The sequence below is a fragment of the Oncorhynchus gorbuscha genome, linkage group LG13, assembly GCF_021184085.1.
Source record: "Oncorhynchus gorbuscha isolate QuinsamMale2020 ecotype Even-year linkage group LG13, OgorEven_v1.0, whole genome shotgun sequence".
Classification (NCBI taxonomy): domain Eukaryota; kingdom Metazoa; phylum Chordata; class Actinopteri; order Salmoniformes; family Salmonidae; genus Oncorhynchus; species Oncorhynchus gorbuscha.
In genome coordinates, this window is record NC_060185.1 from 12,843,283 (window position 1) to 12,864,883 (window position 21,601).

Below are 21,601 nucleotides of genomic sequence, written 5' to 3' on the forward strand. Positions count from 1 at the left end.
CAGTATTTATGCTGCAGTAGTTTATGTGTCGGGGGGCTAGGGTCAGTTTGTTTATCTGGAGTACTTCTCCTGTCCTATTCGGTGTCCTGTGTAAATCTAAGTGTGCGTTCTCTAATTCTCTCCTTCTCTCTTTCTTTCTCTCTCTCGGAGGACCTGAGCCCTAGAACCATGCCCCAGGACTACCTGACATGATGACTCCTTGCTGTCCCCAGTCCACCTGGCCATGCTGCTGCTCCAGTTTCAACTGGCCTGGGCCCTAGGACCATGTCCCAGGACTACCTGACATGAGGACTCCTTGCTGTCCCCAGTCCACCTGGCCATGCTCCTGCTCCAGTTTCAACTGTTCTGCCTTACTATTATTCAACCATGCTGGTCATTTATGAACATTTGAACATCTTGGCCACGTTCTGTTATAATCTCCACCCGGCACAGCCGGAAGAGGACTGGCCACCCCACATATGCTCTCTCTAATACTCTCTTTCTTTCTCTCTCTCGGAGGACCTGAGCCCTAGGACCGTGCCCCAGGACTACCTGACATGATGGCTCCTTGCTGTCCCCAGTCCACCTGACTGTGCTGCTGCTCCAGTTTCAACTGTTCTGCCTTATTATTATTTGACCATGCTGGTCATTTATGAACATTTGAACATCTTGGTCATGTTCTGTTATAATCTCTACCCGGCACAGCCAGAAGAGGACTGGCCACCCCACATAGCCCGGTTCCTCTCTAGGTTTCTTCCTAGGTTTTGGCCTTTCTAGGGAGTTTTTCCTAGCCACCGTGCTTTTACACCTGCATTATTTGCTGTTTGGGGTTTTAGGCTGGGTTTCTGTACAGCACTTTGAGATATCAGCTGACGTACGAAGGGCTATATAAATAAATTTGATTTGATTTGATTTGAATTGGTTCATGTTCCACGGTAATTGGTGTCAATGGATCTCGTTATCCTGAAACTTTCATGATCTAAACATGGAATATTGTTTGTCAGTTTCCGTAAAACTATGCATTAAGAGTAATGCAAAAGTTACTTATCATTTTGAGCAGTGGTATCAATTGATAGTTAGATCATTGTAATGAAATTAATAGACAGTCATTTCAGATGTAATGTGTTAATTGCATTTTGAAATGGTAATACTTTGATGTTAAGTTGTGTCATTTTGAACAGGTGATTTTATTGTATTGTATCCAAACAATTGGAAAAAGTGAAAAGTTTTGAAGTTGAAAATTTGCATTTTGATCATTGGTTTTGAGTTTCATGTCTAGAGTTTTGAAAAATGACAGCAAGGTTCAGAAATAAGTGCCAAAGTGATTGTAAAACAAGTAGGAAGGAGAAGTGAAGCGGGAGAGACAGGCATGTATGTTAAGACATTTTACCTTCTCTCTCTCATAACTTCTTGTGTGTGTGAGTCATGGGCTGTGGGAGCTCCACTCAAAACACACAAGCCCGGCACCAGCACCCAGCCCATCCTATCCTAGCTCTGTCCCAGCCTTAGCCCAGCCTATACCATGCCCCAGCCTGAGTTTCTATGTCACACACACACACACACACACACACACACACACACACACACACACACACACACACACACACACACACACACACACACACACACACACACACACACACACACACACACACACACACACACACACACACACACACACACACACACACACACACACACACAGCATGTTTCCTTTAGAGATATTAATAGTTCCACTGTGTTCTTAGACATTTTTTATTGTTTTGTTCTTAGCACTACATGCAGTCTCACTTACAGTAAGTCAAGGTGTCTTTTGCAATCTGTCAAACCCAGTCGAAATGCTGATACAGGGCCTAATAATTCTCTCTTTTGACAGCCCACACAGGAAAAAACACCCTAAACTCTAACAAGGACTGACCTTCTATTCTTTAGTAAACAAAGAAAACATTTCACAGCAGTCTTCCAGGACACTGCAGTCTGAATGAACATAAACACCTACAGTGGAGGCGAGAAGGCCATGTTAACACCTCACCACTGAGGTATGCTAATGATATTCTGGAAATGAACTGTGGGTGTACAGTACATTATGTAAATCTGGTAGCTACAGTACAGTGCCTTAGCCTCGTGCAGTGACGTCAAACCTAAGGTCAGTTGCCCCTGAAACAAATGTGTTGGCAGCAGGGCCTTCATACGATTAACTTCAGAGTGCTGGTGGTAGGAGCATAGTATCAAATGACAGGGTTGCTGGGACATGCTAGGGCCCATATCCTATAGGGCCCAGATCCCATAAGGCCCAGATACCACAGGGCCCAGACCCCATAGGGCCCAGATCCCATAAAGCCCAGATCCCATAGGGTCCAGATCCCATAGGGCCCAGATCCCATAGGGCCCAGATCCCATAGGGTCCAGATCCCATAGGGCCCAGATCCCATAGGGTCCAGATCCCATAAGGCCCAGATACCACAGGGCCCAGACCCCATAGGGCCCAGATCCCATAAAGCCCAGATCCCATAGGGTCCAGATCCCATAGGGACCAGATCCCATAGGGTCCAGATCCCATAGGGTCCAGATCCCATAAGGCCCAGATCCCACAGGGCCCAGACCCCATAGGGCCCAGATCCCATAAAGCCCAGATTCCATAGGGTCTAGATTCCATAGGGTCCAGACCCCATAGGGCCCAGATCCCATAAAGCCCAGATCCCATAGGGTCCAGATCCCATAAGGCCCAGATCCCACAGGGCCCAGAACCCATAGGGCCCAGATCCCATAAAGCCCAGATTCCATAGGGTCTAGATTCCATAGGGTCCAGACGCCATAGGGCCCAGATCCCATAAAGCCCAGATCCCATAGATCCCAGCCCAGATTCCATAGGATCTAGATTCCATAGGGTCCAGATCCCAACAAGGATCTGATGTCAATGTGATGCGATAACTGTATTTAATAAATCATAATTTATGCCAGGATTCAAGAAAACCTTGTTCATTGTATTGTGACCCTCCAGAAACAATGTCTAGCATCAGAAACATTAATACTACAGCATTGGGCCAAACATTAAACTCACTTCTATGGGAAATGATTCTGCAGACTAGAACTATACTGAGCTCAGCAGAAACACGTGACTAGTGTGGTTTGGAGAATTTTATGATCCAAACATTTCAATGTGTATCCTATGGTTTTCATGAATAATTTCACCCTGGACCTAGTCCATAACCTTATATGCATGTCTCATATATATCCGACATTGGAATTCCCATCTGCAAAAAAAAAAAACTTGTTTTGGAATTTCAACATTTCAGTGTCTTCAGACTCCTATAAACACATTATATATATACTTTATATAGATAATATACATTGGAATATCTATTTTTTGTTCCCCTTTAACCTATGCTAGTCTGAATCACTATGCAGTAATATTAACCTATGCTAGTCTGAATCACTACGCAGTAATGTTAACCTATGCTAGTCTGAATCACTACGCAGTAATGTTAACCTATGCTAGTCTGAATCGCTATGCAGTAATGTTAACCTATGCTAGTCTGAATCACAATGCAGTAATGTTAACCTATGCTAGTCTGAATCACTATTCAGTAATGTTAACCTATGCTAGTCTGAATCGCTATGCAGTAATGTTAACCTATGCTAGTCTGAATCACAATGCAGTAATGTTAACCTATGCTAGTCTGAATCACTATGCAGTAATGTTAACCTATGCTAGTCTGAATCACTATGCAGTAATGTTAACCTATGCTAGTCTGAATCACTATGCAGTAATGTTAACCTATGCTAGTCTGAATCACTATGCAGTAATGTTAACCTATGCTAGTCTGAATCACTATGCAGCAATGTTAACCTATGCTAGCCTGAATCACTATGCAGTAATGTTAACCTATGCTAGTCTGAATCACTATTCAGTAATGTTAACCTATGCTAGTCTGAATCACTCACACAACTAGCCTAAAGGAGCTCAGCTGAGGTCAACATTCAGCACTACTGGATGGACGGCTGTAAAGAGACGCTGTTTAAACAACACAGTAAAGAACAGCTGTAAAGAGACGCTGTTTAAACAACACAGTAAAGAACAGCTGTAAAGAGCCACTGTTTAAACAACACAGTAAAGAACAGCTGTAAAGAGCCACTGTTTAAACAACACAGTAAAGAACAGCTGTAAAGAGCCACTGTTTAAACAACACAGTAAAGAACAGCTGTAAAGAGCCACTGTTTAAACAACACAATAAAGAACAGCTGTAAAGAGCCACTGTTTAAACAACACAGTAAAGAACAGCTGTAAAGAGCCACTGTTTAAACAACACAGTAAAGAACAGCTGTAAAGAGCCACTGTTTAAACAACACAGTAAAGAACAGCTGTAAAGAGCCACTGTTTAAACAACACAGTAAAGAACAGCTGTAAAGAGCCACTGTTTAAACAACACAGTAAAGAACAGCTGTAAAGAGCCACTGTTTAAACAACACAGTAAAGAACAGCTGTAAAGAGCCACTGTTTAAACAACACAGTAAAGAACAGCTGTAAAGAGCCACTGTTTAAACAACACAGTAAAGAACAGCTGTAAAGAGCCACTGTTTAAACAACACAGTAAAGAACAGCTGTAAAGAGACGCTGTTTAAACAACACAGTAAAGAACAGCTGTAAAGAGGCGCTGTTTAAACAACACAGTAAAGAACAGCTGTAAAGAGCCACTGTTTAAACAACACAGTAAAGAACAGCTGTAAAGTGCCACTGTTTAAACAACACAGTAAAGAACAGCTGTAAAGAGCCACTGTTTAAACAACACAGTAAAGAACAGCTGTAAAGAGCCACTGTTTAAACAACACAGTAAAGAACAGCTGTAAAGAGCCACTGTTTAAACAACACAGTAAAGAACAGCTGTAAAGAGCCACTGTTTAAACAACACAGTAACGAACAGCTGTGTAGATATCGTACATATTAATTAAGAGGCATGAAATAACATGACTTATGATATGCTTTCAAAACTCAGATCCTCCTCCATACACATATAGGGCTTTCTTGCACGCACACACACTCGCTCTCTGTCTCAAGTGGTTAGAGCAGTATACATCATGTGTTTCCTGTTGGTGTAATATAGACCTCAGGTAGGCTCCATAAAGGCGGCTTGGTAACCACATCTGTACACACACAAACAACACGTGAGGAACATTTTACCTTCTTTCTCTCTCTCTCTCTCTCTCTCTCTCTCTCTCTCTCTCTCTCTCTCTCTCTCTCTCTCTCTCTCTCTCTCTCTCTCTCTCTCTCTCTCTATCTTTCTCTGTCTGTCTGTCTGTCTGTCTGTCTGTCTGTCTGTCTGTCTGTCTGTCTGTCTGTCTGTCTGTCTGTCTGTCTGTCTGTCTGTCTGTCTGTCTGTCTGTCTGTCTGTCTGTCTGTTTCTCTCACACACTCTCTCGCTCTGTCTCACTCTCTCACACTCTATCGCTCTGTCTTACTCTCTCACACTCTCTCTGACTGTCTGTCTCTTTCTCACACACTGTCTGTCTCTTTCACACACACACACACACACACACACACACACACACACACACACACACACACACACACACACACACACACACACACACACACACACACACACACACACACACACACACACACACACACACACACACACACACACACACACACACACACACACACACACACATTCTCTCTCTCTATCTCTCTCACACACACACACACTCTCTGTCTCTGTCTCTCTCTCTCTCTCTCTCTCTCTCTCTCTCTCTCTCTCTCTCTCTCTCTCTCTCTCTCTCTCTCTCTCTCTCTCTCTCTCTCTCTCTCTCTCTCTCTCTCTCTCTGTGTCTTTCTCAATCTCCCCCAGTCACTTCTCTGTTAAATTGTGTGTTAGCAGGTCAAAGATAGGAAGGTCACTTCCCCTCTCCCATGTGTTATTAAATAAAGAAGAAAGTGCTTTCATGTTTTTTAAAGACCTCATGCCCTTGGTGCTACGCTGTGTTTAAAGCCCAAGGCAGCACGTCCACCCGCTTGCCTCAGTGAAAGAGAGAGAGAGAAAGACAGACAGAATGGGGAAGGGAGAAAGACAGAGGCAGCAGGAGAGAGGGCATGTGGGGGTGGCAGGGGTGGAGGCAAATGCTTAAAAATCCCATGAGGAAGTAATTACGCCATCCCCACTGAATACACACATGCGCACACACACACACACACACATACACACGTTGAGTCAGTTGGGAAAATAAATAAATAAACAAAAGTGAGAGCGAGAACAATATCCCCATTTAGAAGCCCCTAAAGTCTGGGTTCCATTCACCCCTACCTCCCCCAACACACACACACCCATAGCCTACCCCCCACCCCCCCACATCCACACCCGGCATATGCTACCTCCAACGAAGAATTACTCACTGCCTAGCTCCACTGGCTGTGCTGGACTCTCTCTCTCTCTGTGTGTGTGTGTGTGTGACATTGAGACTCAGGCTGGGGCATGGTATAGGCTGGGCTAAGGCTGGGACAGAGCTAGGATAGGATGGGCTGGGGGCTGGTGCCGGGCTTGGCTGTGTACTGGGCTGTGCAGAACTAGGGGTAGGATCTGAGTGTGTTTATATAGCCCAGGCAAACCCGCTCTCTGGCCCATTCCCTCTAAGCCAGAGAATACAACCCTACCAGGACCGCTGGCAAGGGATTGTTTAGCATTTAACAACAGAGAGAGAGAGAGCGAGACAGAGAGAAAGAGAGAGAAAACAGAGAGCGATAGAGAACATACACATATAGAGGAAGCCAGAGAGATAGAGTGGTCAACAGGGACACATAGGAGGGAAGATATAGATTGAAAGAAAGAGAAAGAGTTCGAGAGAGAGACAGAGAGAAAGAAAGAGTCGAAGAAATAGGTCTGAGATATTAAACACACAATCCCATTTACCTCTCTCTCAACATACTCATACACATTGTGAGACAGAGAGAAAGCAGACAAAACTCACCACACAAAGTCTCTGACAGATAGATAGACCTCAACACAGACAGACTCTCTGAGACAGACGGACGGCAAGCAGCATGTTTCTGTGGCGGCTCCCCCAGGCAGCGTGTCTGGTGTTGGTGTGTGTGTCGCTGACTCTTGGGTACGAAGACGATATAGAGGTGAACTATGGTGACAGCTACTACAACGAGATCACAGAGGGAGAGCCACTGGAGCGTAAGTCAAGTGTGTGTGTGTGTGTGTGTGTGTGTGTGTGTGTGTGTGTGTGTGTGTGTGTGTGTGTGTGTGTGTGTGTGTGTGTGTGTGTGTGTGTGTGTGTGTGTGTGTGTGTGTGTGTGTGTGTGTGTGTGTGTGTGTGTGTGTGTGTGTGTGTGTGTGTGTGTGTGAGCTCTGAATGCTGAGTAAGGAATATGTCTCATGTTCTATGGGATTAACCCATCATTGTTTCTGTCCATGCTTTTGGCAGGTCGATGGCCCAACGGTTCCTTAGCCTCTCATACTAGGCTTTATAATATATGAAATGTGTTAAGCTTTTAAATACATCTGTGATGTTCATTTGTGGAACAACAAGTTCATCAACAATTTGAACTGAATGAAACAGACCGTCTCAGTGTTTGTCTCAAGTAGGATTTTCACGTAACATTAGTGAATTGACTTTGTTCAGTCACAGCCCACTGAATGCCAGTCATGATTGAATGAAGGTTTTAGTGTCAGGCTTGTTCATGACTTAAATCAGCTGGTCAAAAAGTCCAGAAATGGAGTTAGCTTTCAGAAATCTGCATGTTAAAAAACACATTTTGCCTGCGTTTTAAATTGAAAGACAACAATGTTTTTTGTTTCAAGAGTGATGTTGGGCAAGTCAACTTAAGTTTTTCATCAAACAAAACAAATGTATGCAAAACCTTCCACAGAAAATAGCTTAGATTTCATCAGATGACATTAGAAATCCAACGCTAGTTGGTTAGCAGCCACTCATCAGTAAATTAGCTTAGAATGAAAGAGCAAGGTATTTTTTTTTATAGCAAAAATGATGCATGGCCATCAGATTTCTTATGTTTACCACAGAAGAAATGTCTTATCCGAGTGAAGAAGTGAAACTGAATCACGAGATCTGCGTTTATTTATCTTTCTCAGTGAAAATGATGAATTCTGCGTTAAGGCAACCCCTGTATCTTCAGACATCTGTATGGCTGTGTTCAGACAGTGTGTGTCCAGATATCATACTAAAAAAGTTTGATTTTAGAATCATTGTGCTCTGTTTGTGTGGGTTATAAAAGTATGTCTAGTATGTCTAGTATGTACTCTGTCCAGTGTTGGTCTTTGTCAAGTTATTCGTCTCTGAATATGACGCGCAAAGACTAATCATAGAGAGTGTGAGCACTGACTGTGTTAGTGCTGAGCACATCTGGACATGTTGCCTCTCTTCTCACTCTTCTCCTCTCTTCTCCTCTCTTTTCCCTCTCTTCTCACTCTTCTCCTCTCTTTTCCTCTCTTTTCTCTCTTCTCTCTTCTCACTCTTCTCACTCTTCTCCTCTCTTCTCTCCTCTTTTCTCTTCTCTCTCTTCTCCTCTCTTTTCTCTCTCTTCTCTCCTCTTTTCTCTTCTCTCTCTTCTCCTCTCTTTTCTCTCTCTTCTCTCCTCTTTTCTCTTCTCACTCTTCTCCTCTCTTTTCTCTCTCTTCTCTCCTCTTTTCTCTTCTCACTCTTCTCCTCTCTTTTCCTCTCTTTTCTCTCTCTTTTCTCTTCTCTCTCTTCTCACTCTTCTCCTCTCTTTTCTCTCTCCTTTCTCCTCTTTTCTCTTCTCTCTCTTCTCACTCTTCTCCTCTCTTTTCCTCTCTTTTCTCTCTCTTTTCTCTTCTCTCTCTTCTCACTCTTCTCCTCTCTTTTCTCTCTCCTTTCTCCTCTTTTCTCTTCTCTCTCTTCTCACTCTTCTCCCCTCTTTTCTCTCTCTTCTCTTTTCTCTCTTTTCTCTTCTATCTTCTCCTCTCTTCTCCTCTCTCTCTTCTCTTCTCCTCTTCTCTCTCTTCTCCTCTATTCTCTCTCTTCTCCTCTCTTCTCTATCTTCTCCTCTCTCTCTTCTCTCCGCTCTCTTCTCTTCACCTCTTCTCTCTCTTCTCCTCTCTTCTCCTCTCTTCTTCTCTCTCTTCTCTTCTCTCTCTTCTCTTCTCTCTCTTCCTTCTCTTCTCACTCTTCTCTGCCATAGTACATTAAGTACGTACAGTACATAGATAATATAAATAATCTGGACCAGTGTTTACCGAATGGTGAGTCACTTCCAATTCAGCGGTTCATAAATTTCCAAAAGCTTTAGGTGGGTTATAAAGCAACATACATTTGGGAATCACTGATCTAGCTGTGCTCTGACAGTCAATCTATCTCCAGTAGTTGTGGCTGAGGGAGTGTTTCTCAATGTGTTCTGTCAGTATTGGCTGGGAAACTCTGGGCAGAGATGTTCTCTGTCAGAGAGTAAGTTGAGCGAGAGGAGACCGGAGCTTTTAGCCTCCTATTGGGAAAAGACCATTATGAATGACTGGTCATTGATCAAAGAAATACTATTTAATTGGGAAATTCTTCTCTCAGCTATTTCGGAAGGCAGGCTCGTCTCTGTGTGTGTGTGTGTGTGTGTGTGTGTGTGTGTGTGTGTGTGTGTGTGTGTGTGTGTGTGTGTGTGTGTGTGTGTGTGTGTGTGTGCGTGCGTGCGTGCGTGCGTGCGTGCGTGCGTGCGTGCGTGCGTGCGTGTGTGTGTGTGTGTGCGTGCGTGTGTATGCTTAGTACTCATACAGAAAACCATAACCAACAGTACATTTGCTCAGGGCAGTTTGTAATGTGATTTTACATTACTAAAGATGAAGTGGCCCAAACAAACACTGGAGAGTAACATAACATATTACCACACCAGAGAAAGACACTGGAGAGTAACATAACATATTACCACACCAGAGAAAGACACTGGAGAGTAACATAACATATTACCACACCAGAGAAAGACACTGGAGAGTAACATAACATATTACCACACCAGAGAAAGACACTGGAGAGAGAAAGACACTAACATAACATATTACCACACACAGAGAAAGACACTGGAGAGTAACATAACATATTACCACACCAGAGAAAGACACTGGAGAGTAACATAACATATTACCACACCAGAGAAAGACACTGGAGAGTAACATAACATATTACCACACCAGAGAAAGACACTGGAGAGTAACATAACATATTACCACACCAGAGAAAGACACTGGAGAGTAACATAACATATTACCACACCAGAGAAAGACACTGGAGAGTAACATAACATATTACCACACCAGAGAAAGACACTGGAGAGTAACATAACATATTACCACACCAGAGAAAGACACTGGAGAGTAACATAACATATTACCACACCAGAGAAAGACACTGGAGAGTAACATAACATATTACCACACCAGAGAAAGACACTGGAGAGTAACATAACATAACATATTACCACACCAGAGAAAGACACTGGAGAGTAACATAACATATTACCACACCAGAGAAAGACACTGGAGAGTAACATAACATATTACCACACCAGAGAAAGACACTGGAGAGTAACATAACATATTACCACACCAGAGAAAGACACTGGAGAGTAACATAACATATTACCACACCAGAGAAAGACACTGGAGAGTAACATAACATATTACCACACCAGAGAAAGACACTGGAGAGTAACATAACATATTACCACACCAGAGAAAGACACTGGAGAGTAACATAACATATTACCACACCAGAGAAAGACACTGGAGAGTAACATAACATATTACCACACCAGAGAAAGACACTGGAAAGTAACATAACATATTACCACACCAGAGAAAGACACTGTGACAATAACTCAAACACTGGAGAGTAACATAACATATTACCACACCAGAGAAAGACACTGGAGAGTAACATAACATATTACCACACCAGAGAAAGACACTGTGACAATAACTCAAACACTGGAGAGTAACATAACATATTACCACACCAGAGAAAGACACTGTGACAATAACTCAAACACTGGAGAGTAACATAACATATTACCACACCAGAGAAAGACACTGTGACAATAACTCAAACACTGGAGAGTAACATAACATATTACCACACCAGAGAAAGACACTGTGACAATAACTCAAACACTGGAGAGTAACATAACATATTACCACACCAGAGAAAGACACTGTGACAATAACTCAAACACTGGAGAGTAACATAACATATTACCACACCTGAGAAAGACACTGTGACAATAACTCAAATTGCCAGGATACAGGACACGGAAAGAGAAAGAGAGGGACAGAGCGGGAATGGATTGATACTGTTTCAAGCAAAGGGAAAGAAAAAAGTAGTTGGATGGAGAAAGGGACAATCTAAGAGAGAGATGGACAGTTTGCAGGAGAAAGGGACAATCTAAGAGAGAGATGGACAGTTTGCAGGAGAAAGGGACAATCTAAGAGAGAGATGGACAGTTTACAGGAGAAAGGGACAATCTAAAGGAGAGAGATGGACAGTTTACAGGAGAAAGGGACAATCTGAGAGAGAGATGGACAGTTTGCAGGAGAAAGGGACAATCTAAGAGAGAGATGGACGGTTGGATGGATGTAAGGGACAATCTGAGAGAGAGATGGACAGTTTGCAGGAGAAATTGGACAATCTGAGAGAGAGATGGACAGTTTACAGGCGAAAGGGACAATCTATGAGAGAGATGGACAGTTTGCAGGAGAAAGGGACAATCTAAGAGAGAGATGGACAGTTGGCAGGAGAAAGGGACAATCTAAGAGAGAGATGGACAGTTGGCAGGAGAAAGGGACAATCTATGAGAGAGATGGACAGTTGGCAGGAGAAAGGGACAATCTGAGAGAGAGATGGACAGTTGGATGGATGTAAGGGACAATCTGAGAGAGAGATGGACAGTTTGCAGGAGAAATTGGACAATCTGAGAGAGAGATGGACAGTTTACAGGCGAAAGGGACAATCTATGAGAGAGATGGACAGTTTGCAGGAGAAAGGGACAATCTAAGAGAGAGATGGACAGTTGGCAGGAGAAAGGGACAATCTATGAGAGAGATGGACAGTTGGCAGGAGAAAGGGACAATCTGAGAGAGAGATGGACAGTTGGCAGGAGAAAGGGACAATCTATGAGAGAGATGGACAGTTTACAGGCGAAAGGGACAATCTAAGAGAGAGATGGACAGTTGGCAGGAGAAAGGGACAATCTAAGAGAGAGATGGACAGTTGGCAGGAGAAAAGACAGGAAGTGAATGATTATTGAGACATCTCAGTGTTGACTTAAAATGTATGAATAAAAATCTCTCTAACATAACCAACCTCTCCTTCCCACTCAATTAAATTTAATTCAATTCAATTGAGTGGGAAGGAGAGGTGGAGCAGTTCATACAGGCATGTATGTTAGATGGCTTGTATTCATTCATTTAACTTCCTCTCTCTCTCTCTCTCTCTCTCTCTCTCTCTCTCTCTCTCTCTCTCTCTCTCTCTCTCTCTCTCTCTCTCTCTCTCTCTCTCTCTCTCTCTCTTTGTTCTCTCTCTTATCTCTCTCTCTCTCTCTCTCTCTCTCTCTCTCTCTCTCTCTCTCTCTCTCTCTCTTCTCTCTCTTGTTCTCTCTCTTATCTCTCTCCTCTCTCTCTCTCTCTCTCTCTCTCTCTCTCTCTCTCTCTCTCTCTCTCTTGTTCTCTCTTTCTTCTCTCTCTTGTTCTCTCTCTCTCTCTCTCTCTCTCTCTCTCTCTCTTTCTCTCTCTCTCTTTCTTTCTCCCTCTCTCAGCCACAGCTACCCCAGCCCCAGGACCCTGTAAGGCTACAGACATGACTAAATGGGACAAGCTCTTCTCCATGCTGGAGAACTCTCAGATGAGGGAGAACATGCTTCTGCAGTTCTCCGATGACATCATCAAGGTGGAATTGGGGTCGCTGCGTGGAGAGATGCTAAGGTTGGTTATTGAGAAGAAAGTCTGTGCTATGTATATGAACTTATATAAAGACAAACGTTTGTCATTCAAGGGTTTTTCTTAAGTTGTACTATTTTCTACATTGTAGAATACGAGTGAAGATATCAAAACTATGATATAACACATATGGAATTATGTAGTAACCAAACAAGTGTTAAACAAGTTAAAATACATTTTAGATTCTTCAAAGTAGCCATCATTTGCCTTGATGACAACTTTGCACACTCTCGGCATTCTCTCAACCAGCTTCACCTGGAATGATTTTCCTATAGTCTTGAAGGAGTTCCCACATATGCTGAGCACTTGTCAGCTGCTTTTTCTTCACTCTGCAGTCCAACTCATCCCAAATCATCTCAATTGGGTTGAGGTTGGGTGATTGTGGAGGCCAGATCATCTGATGCAGCACTCCATCACTCTCCTTCTTGGTCAAATAGCCCTTGCACATCCAGGAAGTGTGTTGGGTCATTGTCCTGTTGAGAAAAAAAATGGTAGTCCCACTAAGCTCAAACAAGATGGGATGGTGTATCACTGCAGAATGCTGTGGTAGCATGCTGGTTAAGTGTGCCTTGAATTATAAATAAATCACTGACAGTGGAACCAGCAAAACACCCCAACACCATCACACCTACTACTACATGCTTCACGGTGGGAACCACAAATGAAGATATCATCTGTCCACCTACTCTGCGTCTCATTAAAAAATATATATTTCTAATTTGGACTCATCAGAACAAAAGACAGATTTCCACCAGTCTAATATCCATTGCTCGTGCTTGTTTGGCCTAAGCAAGTGTGGTGGTTTCTTTGCAGAAATTCGACCATGAAGGCCTGATTCATGCTGTCTCCTCTGAACAATTGATGTTGCGATGTTACTTGAACTCAGTGAAGCATTTTTTGGGCTGCAATTTCTGAGACTGGTAACTCTAATGAACTTATCCTCTGCAGCAGAGGTAACTCTGGGTATTCCTTTCCTGTGGCGGGCCTTATGAGAGCCAGTTTCATCATAGCGCTTGATGGTTTTTGCGACTGCACTTGAAGAAACTTTAAAAGTTCTTGACATTTTCTGGATTGACTGACCTTCATGTATTTCTCTGTGTATATTTGAGCTATTCTTGCCATAATATGGACTTGGTCTTTTACCAAATATATCATATCATTCTGTATACCACCTCTACCTTGTCACAACATAACTTATTGGCATCAAACGCATCAAGGAAAGAAATTCCACAAATTAAACAAGGCACATCTGTGAATTGAAATGGATTCCAGGTGACTACCTCATGAAACTGGTTGAGAGAATAAGAAGAGTGTGCAAAGCTGTCATCAAGGAAACGGGTGGCATCTCAAATATAAAATATATTTAGATTTGTTTAACACTTTTTTGCTTACTACATGATTCCATATGTGTATTTCATAGTTTGATGTCTTCACTATTATTCTACAATGTAGAAAATAGTAAAACTAAAGAAAAACACTTGAATGAGTAGGTGTGTCCAAACTTTTGACTGGTACTGTATATATACTGAACAAAAATATAAACGCAACATGTAAAGTGTTTCATGATCTGAAATTTAAAAAATCCCATACATTTTCCATACCCACAAAAAGTGTATTTATCGCCAAATGTGTTTACATCCCTGTTAGTGAGCATTTCTTCTTTGCCAAGATAATCTATCCACCAGACAGGTGTGACATATCAAGAAGCTGATTGAACAGCATGATCATTACACAGGTGCACCTTGTGCTGGGGAGTATTTCTGTCTGTAATAAAGCTCTTTTGTGGCGAAAAACTCATTCTGGCTCCCCAATGGGTGAATCTTTCTCCCAAGTGGGTGAGCTTATGCCCTCCTAGGCCCACCCATGGCTGTGCCCTGCCTAATGAGTCTAATGGGCCTAATACATTTATTTCAATTGACAGATTTCCTTATGAACGGTAACTCATGTTGCGCTTATTTTTTTGTTCATTATAAATGGAACTCTCAGCCAATGGATCATAACCAGCAATCCGAAATCGACCTTTACCTCCCTAACCTCTGTACACCTGTGTATATCTGACAGGAGTCCATGTGGAATTGGGCGTAAGAAACTACTGGTGCAGTTGGCTAGCTTGGCTCCCATGTGTACTGTACTTCCTGGTCTCTGATGTAATCCCTCTCTAATCCTTCTTCTCCTCACCACAGGTTCGTGGCTCAGTACGGAGGGGCCTGTGGCGTTGCGGTGGAGACCGCTGGGCGGAGGATGTCCATGCAGATGGAGGCTCGCCTCAGGGAGAGCATCGAGCATCTCAGACAGGATCGAAGCACTGATGCTGGGAATTCAGCTGGGAATAGCCATCAGGAAAAGCTGTTACAGCAGCTTCTAACTGCAATGAGGACACAGGCTATCCAACTTATCAAGCTGGAAAACATCTGCCTGAGTAATCCAGAGGCTAAGGGGGAAAACTTGCAGCAGGAAGTGGCATCAGCAGAGATGCTGGTTGCCGTGGTGACAGAGCTGGCGAAGACGAGGGCAGTGCTAGAGCTCACGCTCAAGTCGGCACAGCAACGACACCTGCCTGCAGGTGAGAACACCACTTCCTGTGTCCCTGTCTATACATCCTGCCATCCTTTACATCAGTGGTCCTCAACCAGGGTCACTAGTACTGACCTATCCACATGGGGAACTTAAACCCAACCAGGGGCACTAGTACTTACCTATCCACATGGGGAACTTGACCCAACCAGGGGCACTAGTACTTACCTATCCACATGGGAAACTTGACCCAACCAGGGGCACTAGTACTGATCTATCCACATGGGGAACTTGACCCAACCAGGGGCACTAATACTGACCTATCCACATGGGGAACTTGACCCAACCAGGGGCACTAGTACCTGACCTATCCACATGGGGAACTTAAATACAACCAGGGGCACAAGTACCTGACCTATCCACACGGGGAACTTGACCCAACCAGGGGCACTAGTACTGACCTATCCACATGGGGAACTTGACCCAACCAGGGGCACTAGTACCTGACCTATCCACATGGAGAACTTGAAAAGACTCATGAGACCGTAGACTTACTGGTAAACTGCACATGAGGGGGTATTTTAGTGGTACTCTAGGCAGAGCAACATGTACTTGGTGGTACAGTAACCAGGTTGACAAGCCCTGCTCTACATGATGTAGAAGATGTTTAGACACCATCAGGTAATACAGCACTCCTCTCACCAGAATCACACCAGACATCCCTCCCAGGCAATGTGATCATTAACAACCCATCATTCTTGAAAGAATGAAAATAGGAAATATATAGTTAGAGAGTATGAATATAAACAACAATTCTGGTAAATTTTTCTTTAAAATTAATAATAAAATAGATTCTTACTAGAGTGCCTTTCTGTGTTCCAAGCCCAGTCTCTGCATCTGAAATACACCCACAGGCCCTGTTCAGACCTCTACCTACTTACACTGTTGAAATTCAGTCAAAAACAAAATGAGTTTGAGGACTTGCAATAAGCCCAGAGAGCAACAAGGCTATTGTTCTACAAAGAGGAGTCTCTCTGAATCAAGTCTGTTCATATATATATTGCCGCTAGGTCTTTCAGTGAGCCAGTTCCAGTTCCCAGCATTAATCAGATAACACTGCAATGCTTTTTACATTGCACACACACACGCACACACGCACACACACACACTGTCTATATCATCCGCCCTGTAAACCTGGATACTGAGCAGAAGGAGGTATAATAATTAGTAGGTCGACAAAGCAACCACAGCAAAACACCCTGGGAAGCAGAACCAGATGGGAAAGTTTACCCCCGGGGAGAAACCTGAGACAAATGTAACGTCAACATTTAGGGTCTGGTAGGAGGAGTCTCAGTGTCATAACCTAGCTATCAGAATGCTGCTGCTGCTGCAGAGAGAGGGGAAAGGGAGCTGTCCACACTGATTCAAAACCTACTTAGTCATACACACAGAAACACACACGCGCACACACACACACACACACACACACACACACACACACACACACACACACACACACACACACACACACACACACACACACACACACACACACACACACACACACACACACACACACACACACACACACACACACACACACACACACACACACACACACACACACACACACACACACACACTAATATATAGTAAAGTATTTCTTGATGTGAGATAAAGACAATATGATCTGGTCATCTGTAGTGCTTCTGAGAACAGAGCTTAGGACTGAAGAAGCCCTGTGAGACAGCATACAGGGTCTTTTTCCAACTCCCTCTTGATTTCTCTCCTGATTTTGTCATCTTTCAAATCAATAATAACCGCAAAATGACTAAAGCTATTCTCTCATCCTCTCCTCCCCTCTCGCAGGCTGTGAGACCGCTCTTCTCTTCCCTATGCGTTCCCCTCGTATCTTCTCCTCGGTGACACCAGACCTCCCTCTCTCCCTCTCTTCCTTCACCGTGTGCCTGTGGGCCAAGCCCGTCTCCATCTCCAACAGAACCGTGCTGTTTTCCTACGGAACCAAACGGAACCCCTATGAGATACAGCTCCTTCTTAGCGGAACAAGGGCTCTCTTCACCGTGGGAGGAGAGGCTCACCTGGTGGAGGCACGGGGAGTGGTGAAAGGAGGAGGAGTTTGGACCCACCTATGTGGGGCTTGGAGCTCTGAGCAGGGCATAGCGTCACTATGGGCCGATGGACACAGAGTGGCATTCACACCCGGGGTGGCCGAGGGCCACATGTTACCGGATGGAGGCTCACTCCAGCTGGGGCAGGAGAAGAACGACGGTGGGGTCTCTGGAGGGTCAGGTGGCAGTGGGAGTCAGATGCCTGGGTTTGAGGGAGGCTTCGATGCCAAGTTGGCATTCGCTGGGAAGATGACAGGGGTGAACATGTGGGACCGTGTGCTGTCGGAGGAGGAGATATCCCAGCTGGCTTTGCAAGACGGCGAGGGGTGTGAGCAGAGGGGGAATGTAGTTGGGTGGGGCTTGACGGAGATTGTGCCTCACGGGGGTGCTCAGTTCATCAACTAACTCGGATGACGTTTTCATCATCATCATCATCATCGTTTAAATCAACTCTATCAGCTTCATCATCATAATCCTCATCATCTTCATCCTAATTGTCATCATTTAAATGAACTATCATTATCATCGTTTAAATCAACTCTCTTCATCTTCATCATCATCATCATCATTTAAATGAACTATCATTTTCATCATCATAATCATCATCATTTAAATGAACCATCGTTTTCATCATGTAAATGAACTTTCATCATTTAAATTAACTATCATCAACTTCGTCGTCACCATTATAAAATAACCTGCAGTGCAGAACAGCCCGACCGGCTGAGACTGCAACAACAATGTGAACATGAACAACAACACCAGCTCTCTTTAATGGCTAAAGAGACTGGAGAAGAATGTGCCCTGTTAGAGGAGTGTTTCCCATTTAGAGAAGCAGTGGTAACACACACACAAACACACACAAACACACACACACACACGGTGAGAAGCATTAGTATACATAGTCTAAGGAGTAGAAGTGGAAGAAACATCATTTACCACAGATGTAAAGAGAAAAATGAAAAGGAAAGAACAGAGGTGAGAGAGACAAAAAGATTATTTGGGTCAACTGGCACAAAACCAGTCTGCAAGTGTCATCACTAGATGGCCATACTAGAGAGGACCAAATTGGCTATATCATCAGCAGTGCAAGTATGTTAGCTGTTTGTTATTAATGGAGTGTTAGGGTTAAGGGGTAAGGTAAATGAGAAAGGGTTGAGGTTTGGGTTAGTTGTTAAAGTGGAATTTCTGGCTAAAAAAAACACTTTACCTTTGTCCTCTCTAGCATGGCTACGTAGTGACAACTATCTGCAAGCTGCCATAGGAGGTTTTAATCATTCTATTACCTTATAATCTTATGCGTCCGGCAAAAGTTATTTTTTTCCAAGCGTTGTTTCCAACTTTGTATTTATCAAAGTGTTTACATTCAGATGTGAAAAACATAATATTTTTGTTGTTTTGTATTTTGCTTAGTTTTCCATACACCCAGAGGTCTTTCCATACACCCAGAGGTCTTTCCATACACCCAGAGGTCTTTCCATACACCCAGAGGTGTTTCCGTACACCCAGAGGTCTTTCCATACACCCAGAGGTCTTTCCATACACCCAGAGGTGTTTCCATACACCCAGAGGTCTTTCCATACACCCAGAGGTCTTTCCACACACCCAGAGAGCTTTCCATACACCCAGAGGTGTTTCCATACACCCAGAGGTCTTTCCATACACCCAGAGGTCTTTCCATACACCCAGAGGTGTTTCCGTACACCCAGAGGTCTTTCTATACATCCAGAGGTCTTTCCACACACCCAGAGAGCTTTCCATACACCCAGAGGTGTTTCCATACACCCAGAGGTCTTTCCATACACCCAGAGGTGTTTCCATACACCCAGAGGTGTTTCCATACACCCGAGGGCTTTCCATACACCCAGAGGGCTTTCTATACACCCAGAGGTCTTTCCATACACCCAGAGGTGTTTCCATACACCCAGAGGTGTTTCCATACACCCGAGGGCTTTCCATACACCCAGAGGGCTTTCTATACACCCAGAGGTCTTTCCATATACCCAGAGGTGTTTCTTCTCCTTGAAATGGGTGCCAATGGATGATGCAATACGATTACTTAGTCCCTGTTTGTTCCGCATCTCATTTGAGACAGAAACACTTGATTTGAAAAGCGGAACTGTGGACAATTTTTACAGAATCTGTTACAACGATCTCTGCTCTTTGTTAACGTAGTAGGCAATGTGTATCATATTGTAAATTGTTTTGTGTTTTTGTCAAGAAGTAAAAATGAATGTATTTTGTATATAAATATTTTTTGGCATACAGTATGACTAAAAATGGAGAATAAACGAGAAACGAGAATAAAATTACATGTTAACATTAAGCCTCTGATGCGTTTCTTCCTCACCAACAGGAAAGACAAGGTGCTCAAGTGTTAGAAGGTCATTTCAATCATCCCAACAACAGTTGCAGATTTGGATGTTTTGAGTGATTATTGCATATTAACTTAATTCAACAGTCTTTCACTTTATTTAGATCGTAACCCTCTGTAGTTATGCATTGGGACTAGAGTGTTAGTAAATGCACTGAACTTGCTCATCAGCTGATACATAAACTATATATACAAAAGTTTGTGGACACACCATCGAATTAGTGGATTCGGATATTTCAGTCACACCTGTTGCTGATAGGTGTATAAAATTGAGCACACAGTCATGCAATCTCTGTAGCCAAACTTTGTCAGTAGAATCGCCTTCCAGAAGAGCTTAGTGGCTTTCAACGTGGCACCGTCATAGGATGCCACCTTTCCAACATGTCAGTTCGTCAAATTTCTGCCCCGCTAGAGCTGCCTCGGTCAACTGTAAGTACTGTTATTGTAAAGTGGAAACGTGTAGGAGCAACAATGGCTCAGCCGCGACGTGGTAGGCCACAGAAGCTCACAGAACGGGACTGGCAAGTGCTGAAGCGCGTAACGTGTAAAAATCATCTGACCTCGGTTGCAAAGCTCACTACCGAGTTCCAAACTGCCACTGGAATCAACGTCAGCACAAGAACTTCATAAAATGTGTTTCCGTGGCCGAGCAATCACACACAAGCCTAAGATCACCGTGCGCAATTCCAAGCGTCGGTTGGAGTGGTGTAAAGCTTGCCGCCATTGGACTCTGGCTCAGTGGAAACGCGTTGTCTTGAGTGATGAATCACGCTTCACCATCTGGCAGTCCGATGGATACATCTGTGTTTGGCGGATGCCTGGAAAACGCTACCTGCCTGAATGCACAGTGGCAACTGTAAAGTTTGGTGGAGGAGAAATTATGATCTGGGTCTATTTGTCATGGTTCAGGCCCCTTAGTTCCAGTGAAAGGAAATCTTAACACTACAACATTCAATGACATTCTAGACAATTCTGTGCTTCCAACTTCGTGGCAACAGTTTGGTTTCAGCATGACAATACCCTCACTAATGCTCTTGTGGCTGAATGGAAGCAAGTCCCCACAGCAATGTCCCAACATCTAGTGGAAAGCCTTCCCAGAAGAGTGGAGGCTGTTATAGCAGCAAAGGGGGGGCCAACTCCATATTAATGCCCATGATTTTAGAATGAGATGTTCGACGAGCAGCTGTCCACATACTTTCGGTCATGTAGTATAGTTGAATGTGAGGTAGATAGTCTGTAGACTGCCAACTAAGCCCAACTTGTTTCACTTTATTTGGATAGTCCCAAAGCATATCTACAGATAGTTTCTAGAATGACAACAAATATGCTGTTAAACTGATACACAGTTGAGATGCTGGTGATATTTTTTTTATTTTACCCTTATTTTACCAGGTTAGTTGACTGAGAACACATTCTCATTAACAACAACGACCTGGGGAATAGTTGCAGGGGAGAGGAGGGAGGATGAATGAGCCATTTGTAAGCCAGTAGTCTCCTGAATGTTTGTTGATCGTAGATGGGATATACTGTTGAAATATTACTGACAGATATACTGTTGAAATATTACTGACATGATACAGATATACTGTTGAAATATTACTGACATGATACAGATATACTGTTGAAATATTACTGACATGATACAGATATACTGT

The 21,601-nt window shown here is 43.5% G+C and overlaps 2 protein-coding genes across 6 annotated transcripts in view; one reads left to right on the forward strand and one right to left on the reverse strand.

Annotated features, from left to right (window-relative positions):
- The window catches only part of LOC123992520 (ventricular zone-expressed PH domain-containing protein-like), a 158,981-nt gene that overhangs the window by 88,573 nt on the left and 48,807 nt on the right, over positions 1–21,601 (reverse strand). The window lies entirely within an intron of this gene.
- On the forward strand, positions 6,478–19,898 carry LOC123992522 (pentraxin-related protein PTX3-like). Of its 4 annotated transcripts, none has more exons than XR_006831258.1 (5): positions 6,478–7,154; positions 12,749–12,914; positions 15,113–15,492; positions 17,313–19,462; positions 19,562–19,898. XR_006831258.1 is itself a non-coding variant. In XM_046293724.1 (4 exons), exons 1-4 carry the CDS (start codon positions 7,016–7,018, stop codon positions 17,975–17,977), a joined length of 1,350 nt encoding a protein of 449 aa, XP_046149680.1. In that variant the 5' UTR covers positions 6,478–7,015; the 3' UTR covers positions 17,978–19,898. The 4 variants fall into 4 exon arrangements, 1 of the variants encoding a protein (XP_046149680.1); XR_006831259.1 differs by having other exon boundaries at positions 17,313–19,383; positions 19,463–19,898; XR_006831260.1 differs by having other exon boundaries at positions 17,313–19,063; positions 19,384–19,898.